General features: G+C 45.1%; 1 protein-coding gene across 1 annotated transcript; it reads right to left on the bottom strand.

Moving 5' to 3' along the window:
* Positions 1-4,166: 4,166 nt before the first annotated feature.
* nrde2 (NRDE-2, necessary for RNA interference, domain containing) lies at positions 4,167-18,416 on the bottom strand. The gene is made up of 19 exons (XM_056296092.1): positions 18,354-18,416; positions 17,648-17,750; positions 16,880-17,080; positions 16,538-16,678; positions 16,061-16,323; positions 14,413-14,639; positions 12,747-12,968; positions 12,359-12,548; positions 11,483-11,616; positions 11,036-11,156; positions 10,526-10,698; positions 10,095-10,266; positions 9,728-9,948; positions 8,971-9,472; positions 8,168-8,592; positions 7,921-8,060; positions 6,319-6,460; positions 4,846-4,917; positions 4,167-4,572 (listed from the first exon to the last, which is right to left on the bottom strand). Exons 1-19 carry the CDS (start codon positions 18,412-18,414, stop codon positions 4,447-4,449), a joined length of 3,636 nt encoding a protein of 1,211 aa, XP_056152067.1. The 5' UTR covers positions 18,415-18,416; the 3' UTR covers positions 4,167-4,446.

Raw genomic sequence — 18,416 nt, 5'->3', positions numbered from 1 at the left:
GATATAAAATAGACTAATCAGTATTGCCTCTACACTCTCTGATGGAGCATTCCATCGGCAGGTCTGCCTCGATCATTCAAAGAGATTGGACAAACTTGTCCACTCCAGGTGGACTTTGGAAAGTGAGAGACCTCTCAGTCACCAGGAGCCGCGCCGGAAAGATGGCTCTGTGCTTATGGGAAATAGGAATGGATCTACCACAGGTACAGGGGCAGTGGTTCGCATATTCATTCCCTGGCGTGTTCTGACATACAGGATATCTGTCTGTCCTCTCGACCCGCATAATGCCTTCAGAAAACCGGGACTCAAAAGACTCAGATGGACTACGAAGACGAAAAACAAGATGCCCAGGAGAAGAACGCTAACCCAGTGAAAGCTGAGGAGGCCAAGCTGAAGGCCAAGTACCCCAGCCTGGGCTGGAGGCTCTCACTTCCTTGTGAAGAGTCGACAGAAAGTTTTTATATATTGTGGCGAATTCGGGGGACAACGCAACCACAGAAACTGCCGCGGCCGGGAAGCGAACCCGTATCGCCCGCACCGCAGGAGACGTCGGTAACCACTCGACTAAAGGGTCAGACCCGCCAGCCAGCGGCCAGCGTGTCTACTTATCCGTGCACGTTACAGTATATAAATATTTTTTTTGGGTAGCTCCCCGATTCATGCTCTCGTTCAGTTCGTAGCGGTAAAGCTGTTTGCCAACTGCCTTGAAAAAAAAAACGAAAAATAAGAAAAACTGTAAAAGTCGTTAAGTTTTTCAAGGTTTTTTTTTTTTTTTTAGAATCTGGAGCCACACCCCTTATCAGTAGGTGGCGGTAGTGCGTCATTTTGTTGTTTTCCAAGCAATAAGAAGAGGGGGGGGGGGTGGACAAGAAGAAGCAGTTCAAGCGGTCAAGCGGTTCTCCCACCAAACAAAATGGGGAGGAACGGCGGCCTGAGCGGCTTTGACCGCGGGATGAGAGCCGATGCCAGTGTCTCACAAACGGCGGACCTCCTGGACTTTCCACGCACCACGGTCTCCAGGGTTTACAGTGACTGGAGAGGAAACCAAAGCACGGCCCTGAGCATCCAAGACGAGATCGGGATAGTCAGTCCGAAACCACGCCGGATCACGACACCACGGAAGAGGAAGAGCGCCATCTCGCATTTTGCCAGCAGGGGTCGCTCGACCTGCAGTAAGTGCGTCAAGACTTGCCGTCAATAGGAGACAAGCGCCGAATCACTTTGTTTTTTTGACTGACACAAGGGAAGCACAGAAAGTTGAATCAGTTCATCTGGACGCAGCGTTTATTGAGAGAAACGTTTCATCACTCATCTAAGTGACCTCTTCAGTCTCAACTGACAGCAGGTATCCCCCTCCCCCCCATAAATAATACTGTAAACTACTAATAAGACACGTTAGCCGAGCGGTTAGTGACGTCGCCTTGTGGTGCAGTACACCCGGTATCGAATCCCGCACCGGGCAAGAAAATAACCGGTTACAATACAATGGCATAACGACCGAAATTAAGGATTGGTTTCATATGCAAATTGCCGTGAGCATTAACGAGTTACAATGGCAGTGTGTACTATTTACAGAGCATTGGGGAACAGTTACAGTCACTGCATTGTAAGATGGTGAGAGATGTAGTCTAAGCCGCCCCCCCCGGTTCAAGGATGGTCGTTCCCTCATCACATAGATGGCCTGTTTGACTCCTCATTCAAACCAAGTCAACATCTTAAGTTTCAAAGCTGTTGCTGCAGTGTCGTACTAAGTGTCTTCATACTGTCTGCATTTTATGACCTCGTGCTGCGGGGCCTGACTGACTTCTTCGTCAAAGTAAAACTCAAAACGCCGAAAGTCGCTCACTCAAAGTCAGAATTCGAGCTCAAGTTTAAGAGTTTTCAAGCCGTGTTTCTGCAGTAGGCCCTAGGTCTTGGGGTTGTATTGCAGATGTGGTCATTGTTGGGCGTGAACTATTTTGAACCAGACTGATACCCCACCAGACTTACTATAGGATATGCAGATACTCAAGGTGCTTTTTCTGGAAGACGAGGCTGGAAGACCTGTGGAAAACCCAGTGTGTCCTCTATTAAGATGCTCTGCCGAGTCTGTCCTGGCAGAGAGGGTTTGACATCGCTTGCTCCATGTGTGTGTGTGTGTGTCTACTCTTTCCTCATACATGCATATATATATGTATAAACACTATTCATTTCACCACAAATGGAACCTGAGTGAAGTTTTCTTCCACAGTTGGAACCAAGTTACCAGAACATTAGACACTCCTTTGTTCTCCAGATTTGGTTTCAGATTCTCATCAACACCTTCATGTCTGTAAAGTGTTGTACCTTTAACTTGAATTTAATGCGAAAGCTTGAATTTGCGCCACGCTGTTGGGAATCATGTGTAAGCATAGGCCTCTTATTCAAGGATCAGTGCTAGGTTGTAGTTTGTGCAGTCTTCGTGTAATGTGTATACTGTATATGTGTGTATCAGTGGCGGCTGGTGCTAACAGTTTTTTAGGGGGTGCAATTTACCTTGGTGTTGTGCCAAGGTAAATTGCACCCCCCAAAAATGGTTAGCACCAGCCGCCACTGGTGTGTGTGTGTGTGGAAGACCAATGGGTCATGGGCAGTACTGTGGGCCTCCAGCACCAGTGCTAAATATTGTTATTGTACCTAGCCCATCCTAACTGTGTACTCTCCTGTCCTTCCAAGTTGCCTTCCACACATTTGTGCCCTTCACAATTTGAAACAATGAGTGTGTTGAGGAACCACTGCAAAGTCTTCGTACCTTCAGACTCAATGTGCAAATGCCAAAAGGGCAGGCCTATAGGGATGGAGTATATACCAACACTAACATTATCTGATGGTAAATTTACATTTTTGTGAATACTAATTACAGTATTCCCTGCACAGTGTTTAGAGTTCAGAGGACCGGATGCCAGTTAGAATTGTCTCCCGTTTTCTTTGTGTTTTTTTTATCCTATGTCTCTGAGCCAATATCAGATCAATTCATGACTTTTGTATTTCTTTTCGACTTGCTGCACATTTAAAGAATTCAGAAAATCTCAGTATTGTGAGAAAATTGTGTATGTGAGAATACAGGCACGTTCACATAGCCTAAACAACAAAACAAAAGCAGTCAGCATAGACTAAAGCCGTTCAGAAAGGTTTCAGCAGCTTGTTGAATCCAGACTGTCTGGAGACAAACAGGCTGCAACCTGGTACCAGATCAGGTTCCACCGCGTCCTCTGTGGCCCATGGCACTCCTGGGCCGATCCTTGGGAGGAGCGCCATCGTATCAGCCCTGATGTTTTCATTGTTTCTCCTTCTTTCCTTTTATATGGAGATTCCATCTTTTACGACACCCATGTTCTTTGCATCTCCTTTTCTTCTTCTCGGCACTTGGACATCCCTACTGCCACTTCAGAAATCTTTCGCTTGTTTGCTAACCACGTTTGCTAACCACGTTTATATCCATGGCTTCAAGCATAGTCATGATCAATACTCTTGAGTATAGCCTGACTTTTGCTCCCTAATCTCCTTTGACATGCTCCCCAACTACTAAACCCAAACTTAAAAAAAGAGAAATTGGTTCAAAATTAACTTCCACGAGAGACTCAAACACCAGAGCTCCGAAAACTGCCGCTACTCAGTGCGCCATCTTGCCGGAAGTCTCCCATTTCAAACGACGTAACCGCCACTGCGTCCGTTACGTTGGCATGGATGTGAACTAATACGTCCACTAGAGGGCAGTTCGGAGTCAAACGTTTCTGACAACAAACATGGCGACAGCGGAGGAGGTCGCCGTTTTTCCCTGTGCCCTGGCGAGGTAACGTCACAGATACTCATTCATCCATTACCCAAACCGCTTATCCTCACTCGGGGTCGCGGGGATGCTGGAGCCTTTCCCAGCAGTCATTGGGCGGCAGGCGGGGAGACACCCTGGACAGGCCGCCAGTCCATCACAGGGCCCACACACACACACACAACACACACACACACACACACACACACACACACACACACACACACACACACCTACCTAGGGACATCATAGATATGTTGAGCATAAATGAGGCCTTCAGCGTGTGAGAGAGAAAGAGGTTCTTTAACGAGATTGCCTGAAAAGTATGTAAAAAAAAAAAAGCCAGTGAAAGTAATACTGATATAAGAACCAGATTTTTATTGACATTTCTTGTGGTTGAGTGTAAAAATAAATTACTTTCAGACATCTTTTGTAACTACACTGTTCAAAACAGCAGTGGTTTGTATATACACACTGGTATGCGTTATGGGTGACGTTAATGCAAGCAACAACTGTTTAGCCTCCAATGTGAGTTTTTTTTTTTACCAGTTCCAAAACCCGTGGTCTCGCTCTTGCCAGTCAGTGTTTCCAAAAATATGGGTGGTACCACTTCCAATCAAGTCCACATAAGCTAAGTCTCGAATGACTGTCTCGTGTATTCAGTCTTCCAGCAGTATGTCCAACTCTTCCAATGGCAGTCTGAGCCGGAGTTCTTTTTCCGTCATTAGATCTAAAAACTCCTGCAGATGTTCAGGGAACTGCTGCACCGCATCCATGTACAGACCCTGAGGGACACACACACACACACACACACACACACACACACACACACACACACAGATGCACATGTATTTTACGCAAACACAAATGTATAGTATGAAGTCATCAGCATATGCATGGGTGCAGAGACAAATGCAAGCAAACATACAAACACGTGGCATGCATGCATGCATACATAAACAAAGATTTATGAAGAAACAGATAAAATGTTAGATAAAATATAAACCAAAGATGGAAACACCTGACAATCCAACAGGTTAAATAAAGGTATGTCTCACCTTGGCCCAGGGAATGTTTTGTAAAGCCTTGTAGAAGATCCCTCTAGCCTGATCCACTTTTCCTTCTGACACCTGCATACATACATACATACATACATACTATATTAAAACATCGTGTGTGCATACATATAGACACACATGAGCATTCAGACAACAAATTAAAATTTTTGCATCAATGTCTTTGTAACAATGTATACACTAGTGCAAATATGTGCTGAAGGGATTATGGACGTGTTCATATTCTCACCTAAAATACATGTGCATCCACGTATTTTCACCTCTTTTTATTTAGTCTTGTATATATATTTTATTTTATTATATTTTATCATTCTTTTAACTTTTACCTTACTGTTGCTATTAATTGTTCCATCATGCACCAATGTACCAAGTCAAACTTCTTGCATGTTCTTGAACTATCCATCTATCTATCCATCATCCGAACCGCTGATCCTGCTCTCAAGGTCGCAGGGATGCTGGAGTCTATCCCAGCAGTCATTGGGTGGCAGGCAGGGAGACATCCTGGACTGGCTACCAGACCATCACACAGGGCCGACATACACACACCCACACACATTCATACCTAGGGACAATTTAGTACGGCCGATTCACCTGACCTACATGTCTTTGGACTGTGGGAGGAAACTGGAGCCCCTGGAGGAAACCCACACAGACACGGGGAGAACATGCAAACTCCACACAGAGGATGACCCGGGACAACCCCCAAGGTTGGACTACCCTGGGGCTCGAACCCCAGGACCTTCTTGCTGTGAGGCAGCTGCGCTAACCACTGTGCTACTGTGCTGCTGTTCTTGAACTACTTGGCAATAAATCAGAATATGATTCTGATTCTTATCTCCATATTTGGAAAACTGAAGAAAAAAAAAAGAGTCAAAAACCTCAAAAGGAAGGCCATTTTAAGGAATTGGATTATAATTATACATACAGGGTGAAGGTTAGGGCTGTTGTGGGCAACCTTTTTTGACATGATTATGATTCATCTACGAATCAGTTCAATCAGAGCCAGCAGAAAACATGGTTAACCACAACCACAGAAGTACAGAGCAACTCAAATTTAATATTCATTGCATATTTTTCTTTTTTTTCTTTTTTTTCCCCAAGAAAATAGATATATTCCTGACATAGATACTGAGGACAAAATAAATAATTGATTCTGCAAATAGGCTCTGCACACACCTGTTCATATGGCAGCCCAATTTGGGTTATAGTTTGAATTGTTTTGTACCGCCACCATGAAGTGCATGAAGTGGATGTTAGACGATGGATGGATGGGCTCCAAAAAGTTAAGCAATCCAAAAGAGTTTCTCTGTCCCTACATTACTGAAAATATATGTCAAAAAGGATTTAGGATCACTTACTGCTTGGTGCAATTGATCAGCTAACACAGTTTGCATTATATACAACAAGAACATATATCAACTGAAGTGATATTGTGGTCAATGTAATCCATCTTACCAAGAAGAGCATATACATCCTCCAAAGTAAAGGACAGTGGGCACCCGTCTTTGTTGCTATGGCGCTTTCAAACAGGCCCTGGATACGGTTGCTAAGGCCGTGCTCTGGCAGGATGGGCAAGACAACGTCATAGGAACCACACCTACAAAGAAATCAAAGGGAGAAGGCACAATTCAAAAACACAGCAGTAATAATTAGCATAATCATCTTGTAAAATAAACTTTATCCACTTTAAAATTAGCCTTAGGAGGGGCTTTACAGCTAACTGTGCCCAGCAGCAGTGCAGTGATAAGAGAAAAACAGGAATACAATCTCGAATCTGTTTAAAAATCTGAATTGTACTATGTGCTTAAATGTAATTGTTCTTGTTCGCATGCATTTACTTTTTGAGAACAAATGCGATTAAAAACTCTAAAGAAGTTCTTGGACATGAAGACTACAACAAGTGGAACTTGGTCTGATTGCTTAGGTTTGCTCATAAGGGCGAACTCAGGGGACAAGCATACAGAGCATGGCGCCCTGCTGACTTCTCTCTGGCCTTGACAGATGAACAGCTCCCTTTTATACACCTTAAACACAAAAGTCAGTCCCACAAGCCACGATTATAATGATATTCAAAAAGAAGGAGCCATTGTTGAATATGTGCTACCCCACACATCCCACAAAACCCTGGGACCTTCAGATTATAATACAATTACAGTCATAACATACAGACTGTTGACAAATGAAAGGAAAACCCTGAACGCTTGACTCCTACAGTGAGGGGGGGGGGGGTCTGGGGCTTCTGTTATGCGGTGGGGGGCATTTCTGGCATGGTCTGGGTCCACTTGTCCCCTTAGAGGGAAGGGTCACTGCAAATCGATGATGAATGATGAAACATTTCTATCCTGATGGGAGTGGTCTCTTCCAGGATGACAATGCCCCCATCCACGGCACGAGGGGTCACTGAATGGTTTGATGAGGATTAAAATGATGTATATCATATGCTATGGCCTTCGCGGTCACCAGATCTCAACCCAGTTGAACACCTATGGGAGACTTTGGACCGACGTGTTAGACAGCACTCTCCACCACCATCATCAAAACACCAAATGAGGGAATATCTTTTGGAAGAATGGTGTTCATCCCTCCAGTAGAGTTCAGAGACTTGTAGGATCTATAACAAGGAGCATTGAAGCTGTTCTGGAGGCTCATGGTGGCCCAACACCTTACTGAGATACTATGTCGGGTTCTCCTCTAATTTGTCCCCGCTTGTATGTCCCATGTTTGTTCTGTCCCCTATTTGTTATGTTTTTTGAAACAGTTTGACCTACGCTACACTAAAATCTAAATATAGAGAACAAATAAGGCCGCTGATAAGAACAGAGAAAGACAGAAAAGGTCCAGAGTGAGAAATTACCGAGATAAATGTAATGGTCCATAAAGGCTTCTTGACTGGATTGTGATCATCACCCATTGAGAGAAAATATTTAAAACATAATTGTCAAAACGTTTTCTGGTCCAGAAAACAATTAGGGATGAGCGAGATGTTACATGGTGCCTAGCTGAATATAAGACTTGAAGAGAAGAGTCTACATCTACCCATAATCCTCTCATTCCCACCTTTGCGCAGCATCCAACAGTTGCTTCCTCTGTTGTTCCGCAACGATGGCGAAGAGCCGTGGCACCATGTAACTGTTGCCCCTCATTACGGAGTGGAAGAAACGCCGCGCACGGCCTGCGCTGTGGTAACGGTTCTCCACCTGAAACCACAGGTGGTTCACAGGTTATTGTATCAGAATAATCACACAAAAAAAAAAAAATTATAATAAAACTTAAATGTCGAATTATTCGCAAACCTCAGTTGTACCTGTATGTATGTGGCCCACAGTGTGGCGCTGCAGGGCCAGGTGGAAAGTGCGGAGGTCAGGGTCATTCTGAGTGTTGCCAGAGGAAACACGCTGGTGCTCGTGTGGAATCGTACCAGTGCCGTCTGCTGCACCGCTAACGCCTCACACTCACAAGCTAGCGTTTTAGCAGAATGCATGCTAGCACAGTTGGAGTCTGTTGGGCTGTGATTACCCTTTAGCTTAGTGTGATTGTCTCCTTCGCCAGAGTTTGCCTTCTTTGCAAGGCCTTGTGTTAGCATGCTGTGCAGCCTCTCCATCTTCTCCCTGGCCTGGCTGTAGACCGTGTTAGCAGCCTGGATGCCCACAGTGAGATACTGGAAAAGAGCATAGCAGCCCACCAGGCCTCTCAGCCTCCACCGCTCTCCTAGTAAATCTTCTTGCCCCTCTGGTGAGGTAATGAGATGAGAAATTAGATGGGATTTTACTTGAAAGGAGGATTCAACTGAAACGGGTCCTGCATCCTAAACTTTAAGACTAGCAAGACATCAGTATGTATTTGGGAGAGAAAAAAAAAGACAGTAAATAATAAAAATATATCAAAAACAAAATGTGACTTAAAACCTCATTACTTTTCATTTTTAACATTTAGGTTATAAAACTTACCAGTGTTACAGGTATGGATAGGATATGGTACAGGAAGGAAATGCAGACGAATTCTGGGATTCTTTTTTTTGTCCCCCCAATACCCAGTAAGTAGTTCTGGTTCAGTGTGTGAAATCACTACTCAAAAACCCAGTGCCAAAAAGCAGTTCAGAAAATTTACCTTTTGTGTTGGCCTGAGAGCTCTGGGGATCTTGATCCAAGACAGACAGGCTGGTCTGCAGGACCTGTTCATATGACCTCCTGGCTTTTAGAATGGAGACAGGAGAGAGAGGCTCAGCCAAGGAAGAGGAGGAGGATGAGAAGCTTCCCTCTGCTAATCTGGTTAGCACACACACAGCAGGGGAGCTGCTCGCCTCAGCTTGCCTCACTTTTCCTCCACCTCTCTCTTCATCCTCCACCTCGAGCTGGGCCCACAGTAGGCAGACATCACAGAAGGCAGCATTGTTCAGACCTTTGGCTCCTCCCATCCTGGCTGCTGTGGAGAACACCTTGCGGGCGTCGTCAAGATTACCCAGTAGCCACTCAAGGTGGGCGTATTCCTGCCAGAGCTCTAGCGATGAGCGGTTGTCGGGCTCTTTGAGCAGGCGCTTTGCAACCCGCTTGCTGCTTTTGCCCTGCAAGCGAAGGCGCTTCTTGCTGCCACTGGACAAGCAGCGAAGGACCTAAGACCAACACACACACAAACACCAATGGATCGTTCATTGGTGATGGCAGTCAAAGAATATTTTTGTAATTCACAGGTTACAAAATTCACTACTACCAGTCACGAAAAGTGTTCGTTATTTGTATACTCATATATTATATAACGGTAGAGTATCAAAAAAAAATTTTTTTTGCATTTAAATCTTCAAGGATCATAACTTTAAACTGCAGCAAGCCACTTGGGGCAGGAATAAGGTCAGATGGACAACTCCTACCTTGAGTTTCTCATACCGCATCCAGCTGAGTGACAGGATGGCTCGGTGGTTGGTGGGGAGAACTGGGTGGAGCATATGGAAGACATTGGTGACAAAACCCTCCCCCTGCTTCCCAAGCCCTGCCCACTTCCTGCTTCCCTGAAGGGTAGTCATGTGACCCACTGAGCTGACCCCAGGGTCAGGGAGGTCAAATGAGGTGAGAGGTCTTTGGGGGTCATTACCTAAAAGATAAGAAATGTGACAAGTGACACTGGCTTGTACTTTAATTTCATTGATTGCTACTGAAAAGTATCGATTTTGATATTTAACCTTGGCTGTATTATGCCATTCAGGTTTTTCATTTATATGAATACAGAACCTCTGTTACCCTGAGTGAGCAGAGAGAGCTCCTCCAGCAGCAGGCTGGGCTGACAGGGGGTGCCAGAGAGAACAGAGTCAATGGGAAGACCCAGGAATGACAAGAAGGCGAGAAGAAGACGGAGGCGGTGGTCTGGAGAGGACAGACAAATTAGCGACGGGCCGATGTCATCAAACAACACCTGGAGATGAAAATTGAAAGAGGACGAGAGAAGACCGGAGGTCAAATCAAGCTATCACAGGAAGAGAAAGGAAGCCATCTATTTAGCCATGCTTCGATCCATCTAGCAGATCTGGTTTACATTATCAGGGAGTACTGAGGTATCAAAACAGAAACACACTGAAAATTTGTTCTCGCCAAATTAGCATACGTCTAACAAACTAAATGGACAAAAAAGTAACTCTGCCCACTTAGCATCCCTTCCTCCATCTAGCTAATACCTGTCTGTCTGGGTCCTCACAGTCCTCTTCTGATTGGCCCTTGGCTTTGTCAGGCCTCCAGGGCAGCCAATGAGCCGCTTCTCTGGAAAACTCCACATCAAGCCAGATCCTCCATCTGGGCAGGCTCCTGTCCTTCACCTCCTCCTCCTCCTCCTCTTCTTCGTCCTCCTCCTCTGAAGACATAAACAGACAGATAGACACAATCAGATGGCCAGCCCCGGTGACACACACACACACAAAATACAAGACAGAGACACACAAACAGTATTTTCACCCAACGGTGACATTCTACAAGCTGCCCTGACTTCTGACCTCCTCATGGAGGAGAGTACAAAAGAGGAAATTTCGTCACTGTGATGAATTAAGTATCATATTTTTGTTATTTGAAAAAATTACTGTTGTCAATCTGATGATGAAACTATCTCTTCATTTTAGGGAGCAGAGTCTTCCATCTTACAGCAGTAGTCAGAGTAACACCTAAACTGACGGCTGTGTGTGTGTGTGTGTTACCTGCACTGGGCTGCAACCATCCCCCTCTCTCCTGTTGGAGCATCCAGGCTTTCCATCCCCTTGCTCCCATCTCCCCAACCCTTCCCTCCCCGCTGTCCCAGAATGGCTCAAAGAACTCGACCTGTTCACACACACACACAACGAGGAAGGGGAGCAACTTTTGAATCACACAGGGTATCTAAACAACATGGCAGCATGGTAAAAATCCGCAAATTGCACTTTCCAGCAGAATAATGTCCCACACCAAAAAACACAAGATTATTTAAGAATAGTTTTACAAACAGGACAATGACTTCAGCTACATGCACTGGCCCACTCAGTCACAAGATCTCAGTCTAACTGAACATCTGAAGAAAGAGCCAGAACCAGCTATTTAAAGTACAGCTGTACTCCCAGGCAACTCAACACATACTGTGTGTGTGTGTGTGTGTGTGTGTGTGTATGCACCTGCTGCTTAGTAGACAGGTTTCGCACGCTGTCAGGTTTGTAGAATGTGAAGTCTATCTGAGCCTGAAACAAAGCCACTGCCTTCTCCGACTGACCACACTGACGCAGGAAGTGGCACTGCTGGGTGAAGATAGCTACAGAGAGAGAGAGAAAGGTGAGAGAATCACAGAACCAATGTGATGGTAAAATTAAGCAAACATTCAGCACACAGATTCAAGCTCTTAAAATGAAAAAAAGTTTTCATATTGGCTAATATGTTTAATATCATTTATAGTAGTACTAGTAATAGTATAGTACAACATAGTAATAGTATTTTCTTATTTTGCTGTCTACGGGATGTTTCAGGGCATTAATTTTTGGGCAGCGGGACTCTATAAAAACGTAGTGATCAGGCGCCAGATCAAGATCGTAAGCATGCATCCAAGAGGAAGTTACAACAATGGCGGACAGAGCGGCAAAAAGTCGCAAATATAGTGAAGTGGAACGCCAAGCGGACGAAGCTCGTTCCAAAATGAGGGTGAATCTGGGGTTGGTGTTCACCCGCTGGCGAGCACTGAAGGACAGGATGGTAATGAAGAGGGACGCGGAGTTGGCCTGTACGCTGGGATGTGTTCTGGCAACTGTGGTCAGGGAGCGTGTCTTTCTGGTGACGTTGAGCCGGGGAGGAGGGGCTAACTTTGAATGTTGTGTTTATACAAACTGCAACTGATAAATCCTACTCGTTCTACCTTTAAGCACCAATTGTTGCTATGCTGTTATATATAAAACAGAAATTCTGGTTGTCCTGTGCAGTTTCCATTAATGATGGCATGTGACTGTATGGATGCATGCTTGGTTAGCAAACCTCTATAAGTGTTAAATACATCTCTCCATTACCCAGCATGTCCTCCTCAGTCCCCGGCAGAGCTGGGTGTGACACCATGGTGCCGTCCTGCACTGCACTGAGCGTGCTCAGACACTTCCCATAGGCAGAGCTGACCTTTGACACACTGAAGGTGCTGAAGTGGCTCTGGGTGAACAGCAGGTACTCTTGCCACAAGGGGGCACTGTTTGGATGGAGGAACACCTGAGACAGATGAAATGCAACATCAGTTCGGTTTCTCCTAAACCGCTTTGTGATTAGCCAGTAAGAAGGGTGCTGAAAAATGGTGTCCGATAACTCTGTTCCACACTGCAAAGCAGCACATTGCCAACACACTCACTCAAGCCCGAGAGACAGAAAACGTAAAAATGAAAAAATAAAACCCTCTCTGTCTTTACTGACCAGTTTCTTCCATTCTTTGACGAGGGCAGAGGGCTCCCAGAGCTCTTGGCAGATCTTGAGCCTCTCCAGCTGCAGAGCTGCACAGTCGGGGTTGGTGGCTACCGCACGCTCTGCTATGCTCAGCTTCTTCTCCAGAACAGCCCTATAGGATAATTTATGGCTGTCTGTCGAATCCCCCTGCTGCTCCTGCTCGCCTCCAAATACCGCCGCGGTCTGCTCATCCTGGAAAGAAGTCACAGGTGTTGATATGTAAATATGCAGTTCCACACATGACACATTACATGGCCAAGATTATGTGGACAACCCTTCTAATTAGTGGGTTCGGCTATTTCAGCCACACCCATGGCTAGCAGGTGCATAAAAGAAAGCATACAGCCATGCAGTCGCCATAGACATTGGAAACAGAGTTGGCTGTAATGAAGAGCTCAGTGACTTTCAGCGTGGCACTGTCATAGGATGCCACCTTTCCAACAAGTTAGCTAGTCATATTTCTGCCCTGCTAGATCTGCATCGGTTAACTGTAAGTTTGTTATTGTGAAGTGGAAACGTATCGGAGCAACAACATCCCTCTGTCTTCAGTTGGAACACTCACTACAGAGTTACAAACTGCCTCTGGAAGCAACGTCGACACACGAACCATTCGTCGGGTGCTTCATGAAACGAGTTTCCATAGCAGAGCGGCCACACACAAGCCTCAGATCACTATGTGCAACGGCAAGCGTCAGCTGGAGTGGTGTAAAGCACAACGCCATTGGACTCTGAAGCAGTGGAAACACGTTCTCTGGAGTAATGAATCATGCTTCACTATCTGGCAGTTTGTCAGATGAATCTGGGTTTGGCGGCTGCTAGGAGAACACTACCTGCCTGAATGCATAGTAACAACTGTAAAGTTTAGTGGAGGAGGAGTAACAGTCTCGGGCTGTTTTCCATGGTTCGGGCTATGCCCCTTAGTTCCGGTGAAAGGAAATCTTAATGTTACAGTATACGATGACATTCTAGAGAATTGTGTGCCTCCAACTTTGTGATAACAGTTTGGGGAAAGCCCTTCTCTATTTCGTGCACGAAATAGAGTCATAAAGACATGGTTTGCCGAGTCTGGTGTAGATGAAATTGACCGGCTTAAACAGAGCGCAAACCTTGACCCCATCCAACACCTTTGGGATGAATTGGAATGCCGACTGTGAGCCAGGCCTTTTCCCCAACATCAGTGCCTGACCGCACTAATGCTTTTGTTGCTGAATGGGAGTGAATCCCCGCAGCCATGTTCCCAAATCTATGGAAAGCCTTCCCAGAAGAGTGGAGTCTGTTATAGCAGCAAGGGGGGGCAACTTCATAATAATACTAATACTCATGGTTTTGGAAGGAGATCTTCAACAAGCACATATGGATGTGATGTTAGAGTGTCCACATACTTTTGGCCATGGAGTTACAGTAATGAAAAGAATATGACAACAACCAGGCAAAGGAAATGACGCCTTATTTCCAAGATATTGAAAGCTGTTGGCACTAAGGATCAAGGAACAAAATCAAAAATATGGACATTTAGTATTGGACAGTGATTCTTAGAAGAAAAAAAAACGAACATAGAATCTCAATTGTGATGAGCATAAAGTGGAAATAAACAAAGTTAAGTAATGTTGAAAACAGAAAAAAGTAGTCTGCCTACTTGGTAACGTATGAATTCTATCCAAAGTTGGGTGTCTGCTGGCTGCTCTCTGAGTCGCCTGTTAAACTCTTCGGTCCGTCTAGCCAGAGAGGTGGCGCTCTGCTCGCTCTGTGCATCTTGCTTTTGGCTGTCTGTTTGCTCCTGCTGTCCTTTCCCCTGCAGCCAGAGTGTGGTTGAGGTATCATAGATACCCAGAGGGTTTACCGATGATGTCTGCCCTCTCTCACCTGGGTGGAAAAATAGGTTAAAAGGTAGGTGTGGGAATTAGAATGAGTTTTACGTCAAACATGTTTTGTTCACTGAAACAAGGACATTTGGCTTCAAAAGTGTGTTTGGGTGTGAGGCGTCCGGGTAGCATAGCGGTCTATTCTGTTGCCTACCAACATGGGGATTGCCAGTTCGAATCCCCATGTTACCTCAGGTTTGGTCGGGCATTCCTACAGACACAACTGGCCGTGTCTGCGGGTGGGAAGTCGGATGTGGGTATGTGTCCTGGTCGCTGCACTAGCGCCTCCTCTGGTCAGTTGGGGCGCCTGTTCGTGGGGGAGGGGGGGGATAGCGTGATCCTCCCACACGCTACGTCTCCCTGGTGAAACTCCTCACTGTCAGGTGAAAAGAAGCGGCTGGCGACTCCACATGTATCAGAGGAGGCATGTGGTAGTCTGCAGCCCTCCCTGGATCGGCAGAGGGGGTGGGGCAGCAACCAGAACGGCTCGGAAGAGTGGGGTAATTGGACGGGTACAATTGGGGAAAAAAAGGGGGAAAAACCCAAAAGTGTGTTTGAAATAGGCATTAATCGTAACATGGTCTGAACAAATTATTTTGCTGTTAAATGCATTTTGTTTCCCGTTCGATCAAGGAAGATTAGTTCATGCATATTCAGCAGCATTTTCAACACCTTCTCAAGTACCAAGTTGAAGTATTTTATCTTAAATTGGCTTGACATGGATATTAGTAAACAGCTTTCAGATGGAACACGGTGTGTGCCGAGGTTGCTGTGTGGTACAGTCTGCGTCTTATGGAGATACAGCTTGTGCATTTAGAGCTTGTGCTCCCGGCTCATTTTGGTCATCTAGGAACACACCAGATTGAGACTAGGGGCGTTGCTAGGTGACCAAAATAAGCAGGGTTTTCTTGAGTCCAGTACAGGAAGAAGTAGAAAAAGTAGAAAAATCATTTAAAAAAATGTATGGTCATTTAACCGAGATCCTTTTCAAGATATGTTAGTTATGAAAATATAATAGTCTTTGGTCATATATCAGTAATCTCTTGTATTTCAACCCATCTGGTATGTCCACTTGTTTGAGAGAACTTTCTTTCTCTAGGTCTCGATAACTTCACAAAGATAGATTGCAGAGCTCAGAGATTTCAGACACTAATAAAATAAATTTCTCCTCCATTTTCCTTCTCTTCACTGTCCATTTCACAACTTGTTTCTGCTGGACCAGTTGGGATTTCGTCACAGCGCCCAGTGCAAAAGTTCAACTAGGTTCAAGTGTGGGCGCAAGGGCGCTAAGCTACATGCTGCGTCTGCGCTTTACTCGGCACAGTCCGCTCCCATGAGGTGCAAGCCATATGAAATAATGGGGTGCAGAGCGCAGTGGTGTAAGTTAACGCATCCTATCTGTAGGGCCTCTAAGTCACTTACCTGTATTGCCCTTGCCATCTTCTTCACCGACCAGAGGGAGGAAGGACGTGCTGCTGCTGACATCACTGTCTTGTGGAATCCTGGGCAATGTAGTCACAGCAGGCTCAGACCTCAGCTGCTGGTAATTAGCTGTGGAGTAATAGCGCTCTGGCCCTTTCGTCTTGTCCTTGCCTTTCTTTTTCTTATTTGGCTCGCTCTCCTCCCAGCTGATTTCCTGGGTGCGATAATCCAGACCCAGCGAAGAACTGCCCTTCCTCCTGTACCTGGAACACAGACACACAAACAAACACACAAATATAAGCAGTCAGCATATAAATACAAGCAGTCAGCATATAAGAAGAAAAGGGGAGATACTAAGAGAATGTATCTGTGTTAATCTGTCAGTGAGTAAGTATTGAGTATATCTCCCAGGCAGAGGTAGGAGAAGAGGTGGAAGGTGAGAGAGACTGACAGAGAAAGAGAAGGAAGGAGGGTTACCGGGCAATGTCTCCCCTGTACAAGGACTTGTATGTCCAGTTGGCCTGGTCAGGTTTTTGGTCTATACAGAATAGATGCTCTGTGGGAGACTGAAGGTCATCCAACCAGAAGAAGCGACTGGGAACTGGAGCAGCCTGGGGACTGGGGGCATGGACAAACAAGTACACATGCAATGCATACACACAAACACAGATACAATCAAAAGCCAGGCAGCCATACAGAGTACACTTTAATTCTTGTTACTGTCATGTGACAATATGCACGCTGTAAATATGTTAATATCTATGTGTGTGTGTGTTGGGTCATGAGTATAGTATTTTAGATTTAGATATGTATGAGTACCTATCTCTCTCCTTCTCCCTTTGGAGGTCACTAGGGTAGATGGTTTCAGAATCTGACCCACTGCTGCCAGAAGACCTTCCACTCTTCTTTTTGGGCTTCTTTTTTTTCCTCTTTTTCTCTTTCTTCTTCTTCTTCTTTTTGGGTGGTGTGTCAGCTTCTCCCTCTGTCTCTTCCTCACCAGTACCGCCGTCTTTGCCTAAACTGAGGATTAGAAGGATAAATTGATATTTGAGGAAGATAGCGACACCACAAGCCTAAATGGAACATAATGCTAATACACATCAGTTACTGAAGGGTGCATCTATGAATGCTCTCTGATGTTACATTGAATTTCCGTCCGGACAAAGGTGAGAGATTTCTGAATGGTTCAGATAACAGATAGGAATTGAAAATTAAAGGCTGCCAATACATTGTCAGGTACAAGTTATAGATAATAACCCCTCACATAGATATCCAAGTATAAAATGACAATTTGGGGCAGTTGGTTATTATCAAATTTACTGTGAGTCTTCTTCTTCTTTCAGCTTGCTCCCTGTTTCCCAGGAGTCGCCACAGCGAATTTGATAGTTTCCATTGGTACCCTGTGAGGGCACAGCACTGATGGCGGTCGTTGTTAACCCGGGCCTTGATATGGCCTTGGTATGGTGTTGTCAATCTGCATAATGACTTGGCGACATTTTACGTCGGATGCCCTTCCTGACACATCCACTAAACCTATGGAATCACATTTACTGTGAGTAAAAGATTAAAAAAAATTTCATCTCATACCTTGATTCCTCTTGGTTTTCCCTCTTGCTGGTTTCTATAGTCCGCTGATGCAGAGAGAGGGCATCCTCAATCTTAAAGCTCTTATTGGAAAGCCAGTCTAATTCTAAACAGGCGATGGGTGCAGGAAACAGGAAACGGTGAGAGAGGAAGAGAGTTTGTTAAAAAAAAAAAAAACAATGGGTGTTGCAAGAGCAATCTCTAGTTTATGCAACAGATAGCACCCATATGATAAAGGAAAGCAGGAATAACTGGGGAAAGTCACAAGCATTTTTTAAACTAGGCTGTGAACAGCCCAAGAAGGTGACAATCAGCGTAAGGACACAATTGATAGCTGGCAACTGATTGCTGCATCATACTTAAATAAAGTTATTAGCCAGGGCTTTTATTGTGATTAAATCCCCCAAGCAAAATACATTAAGTCCACAAACGCTTCAACAACTTTTTTGCACTAATGACCAGCAATATTCACAACAATGTGGTGGTTTTATTCTCTGATCATTGGACGTCTCATACCGTTTACAGCTGCTTAAAGACAGGCTGACGTTAGTTTAGCGTTAGCTCACGTTGGATAGCAAGTGTCATTACTACGCAAGTGTCATTACTACGTTTGCTACCCTTTTAAACAAAACACATTTAAGTGACGAGGTTGTAGGTGATATCCACAGACCGGACACTCGACACGTACAACACAACAACGAATGTTCACCTTTGTGCGACTCATCGACTTTGTTAGTCGCATCCCCTGCAAACGCTGGAAACAGCGCCATCA

Source organism: Lampris incognitus, chromosome 16, assembly GCF_029633865.1.
Source record: "Lampris incognitus isolate fLamInc1 chromosome 16, fLamInc1.hap2, whole genome shotgun sequence".
NCBI classification, from domain to species: Eukaryota; Metazoa; Chordata; class Actinopteri; order Lampriformes; family Lampridae; genus Lampris; species Lampris incognitus.
Note: the sequence above shows the minus strand (reverse complement) of the source record. Positions and strands in the feature narration are given on the sequence as shown.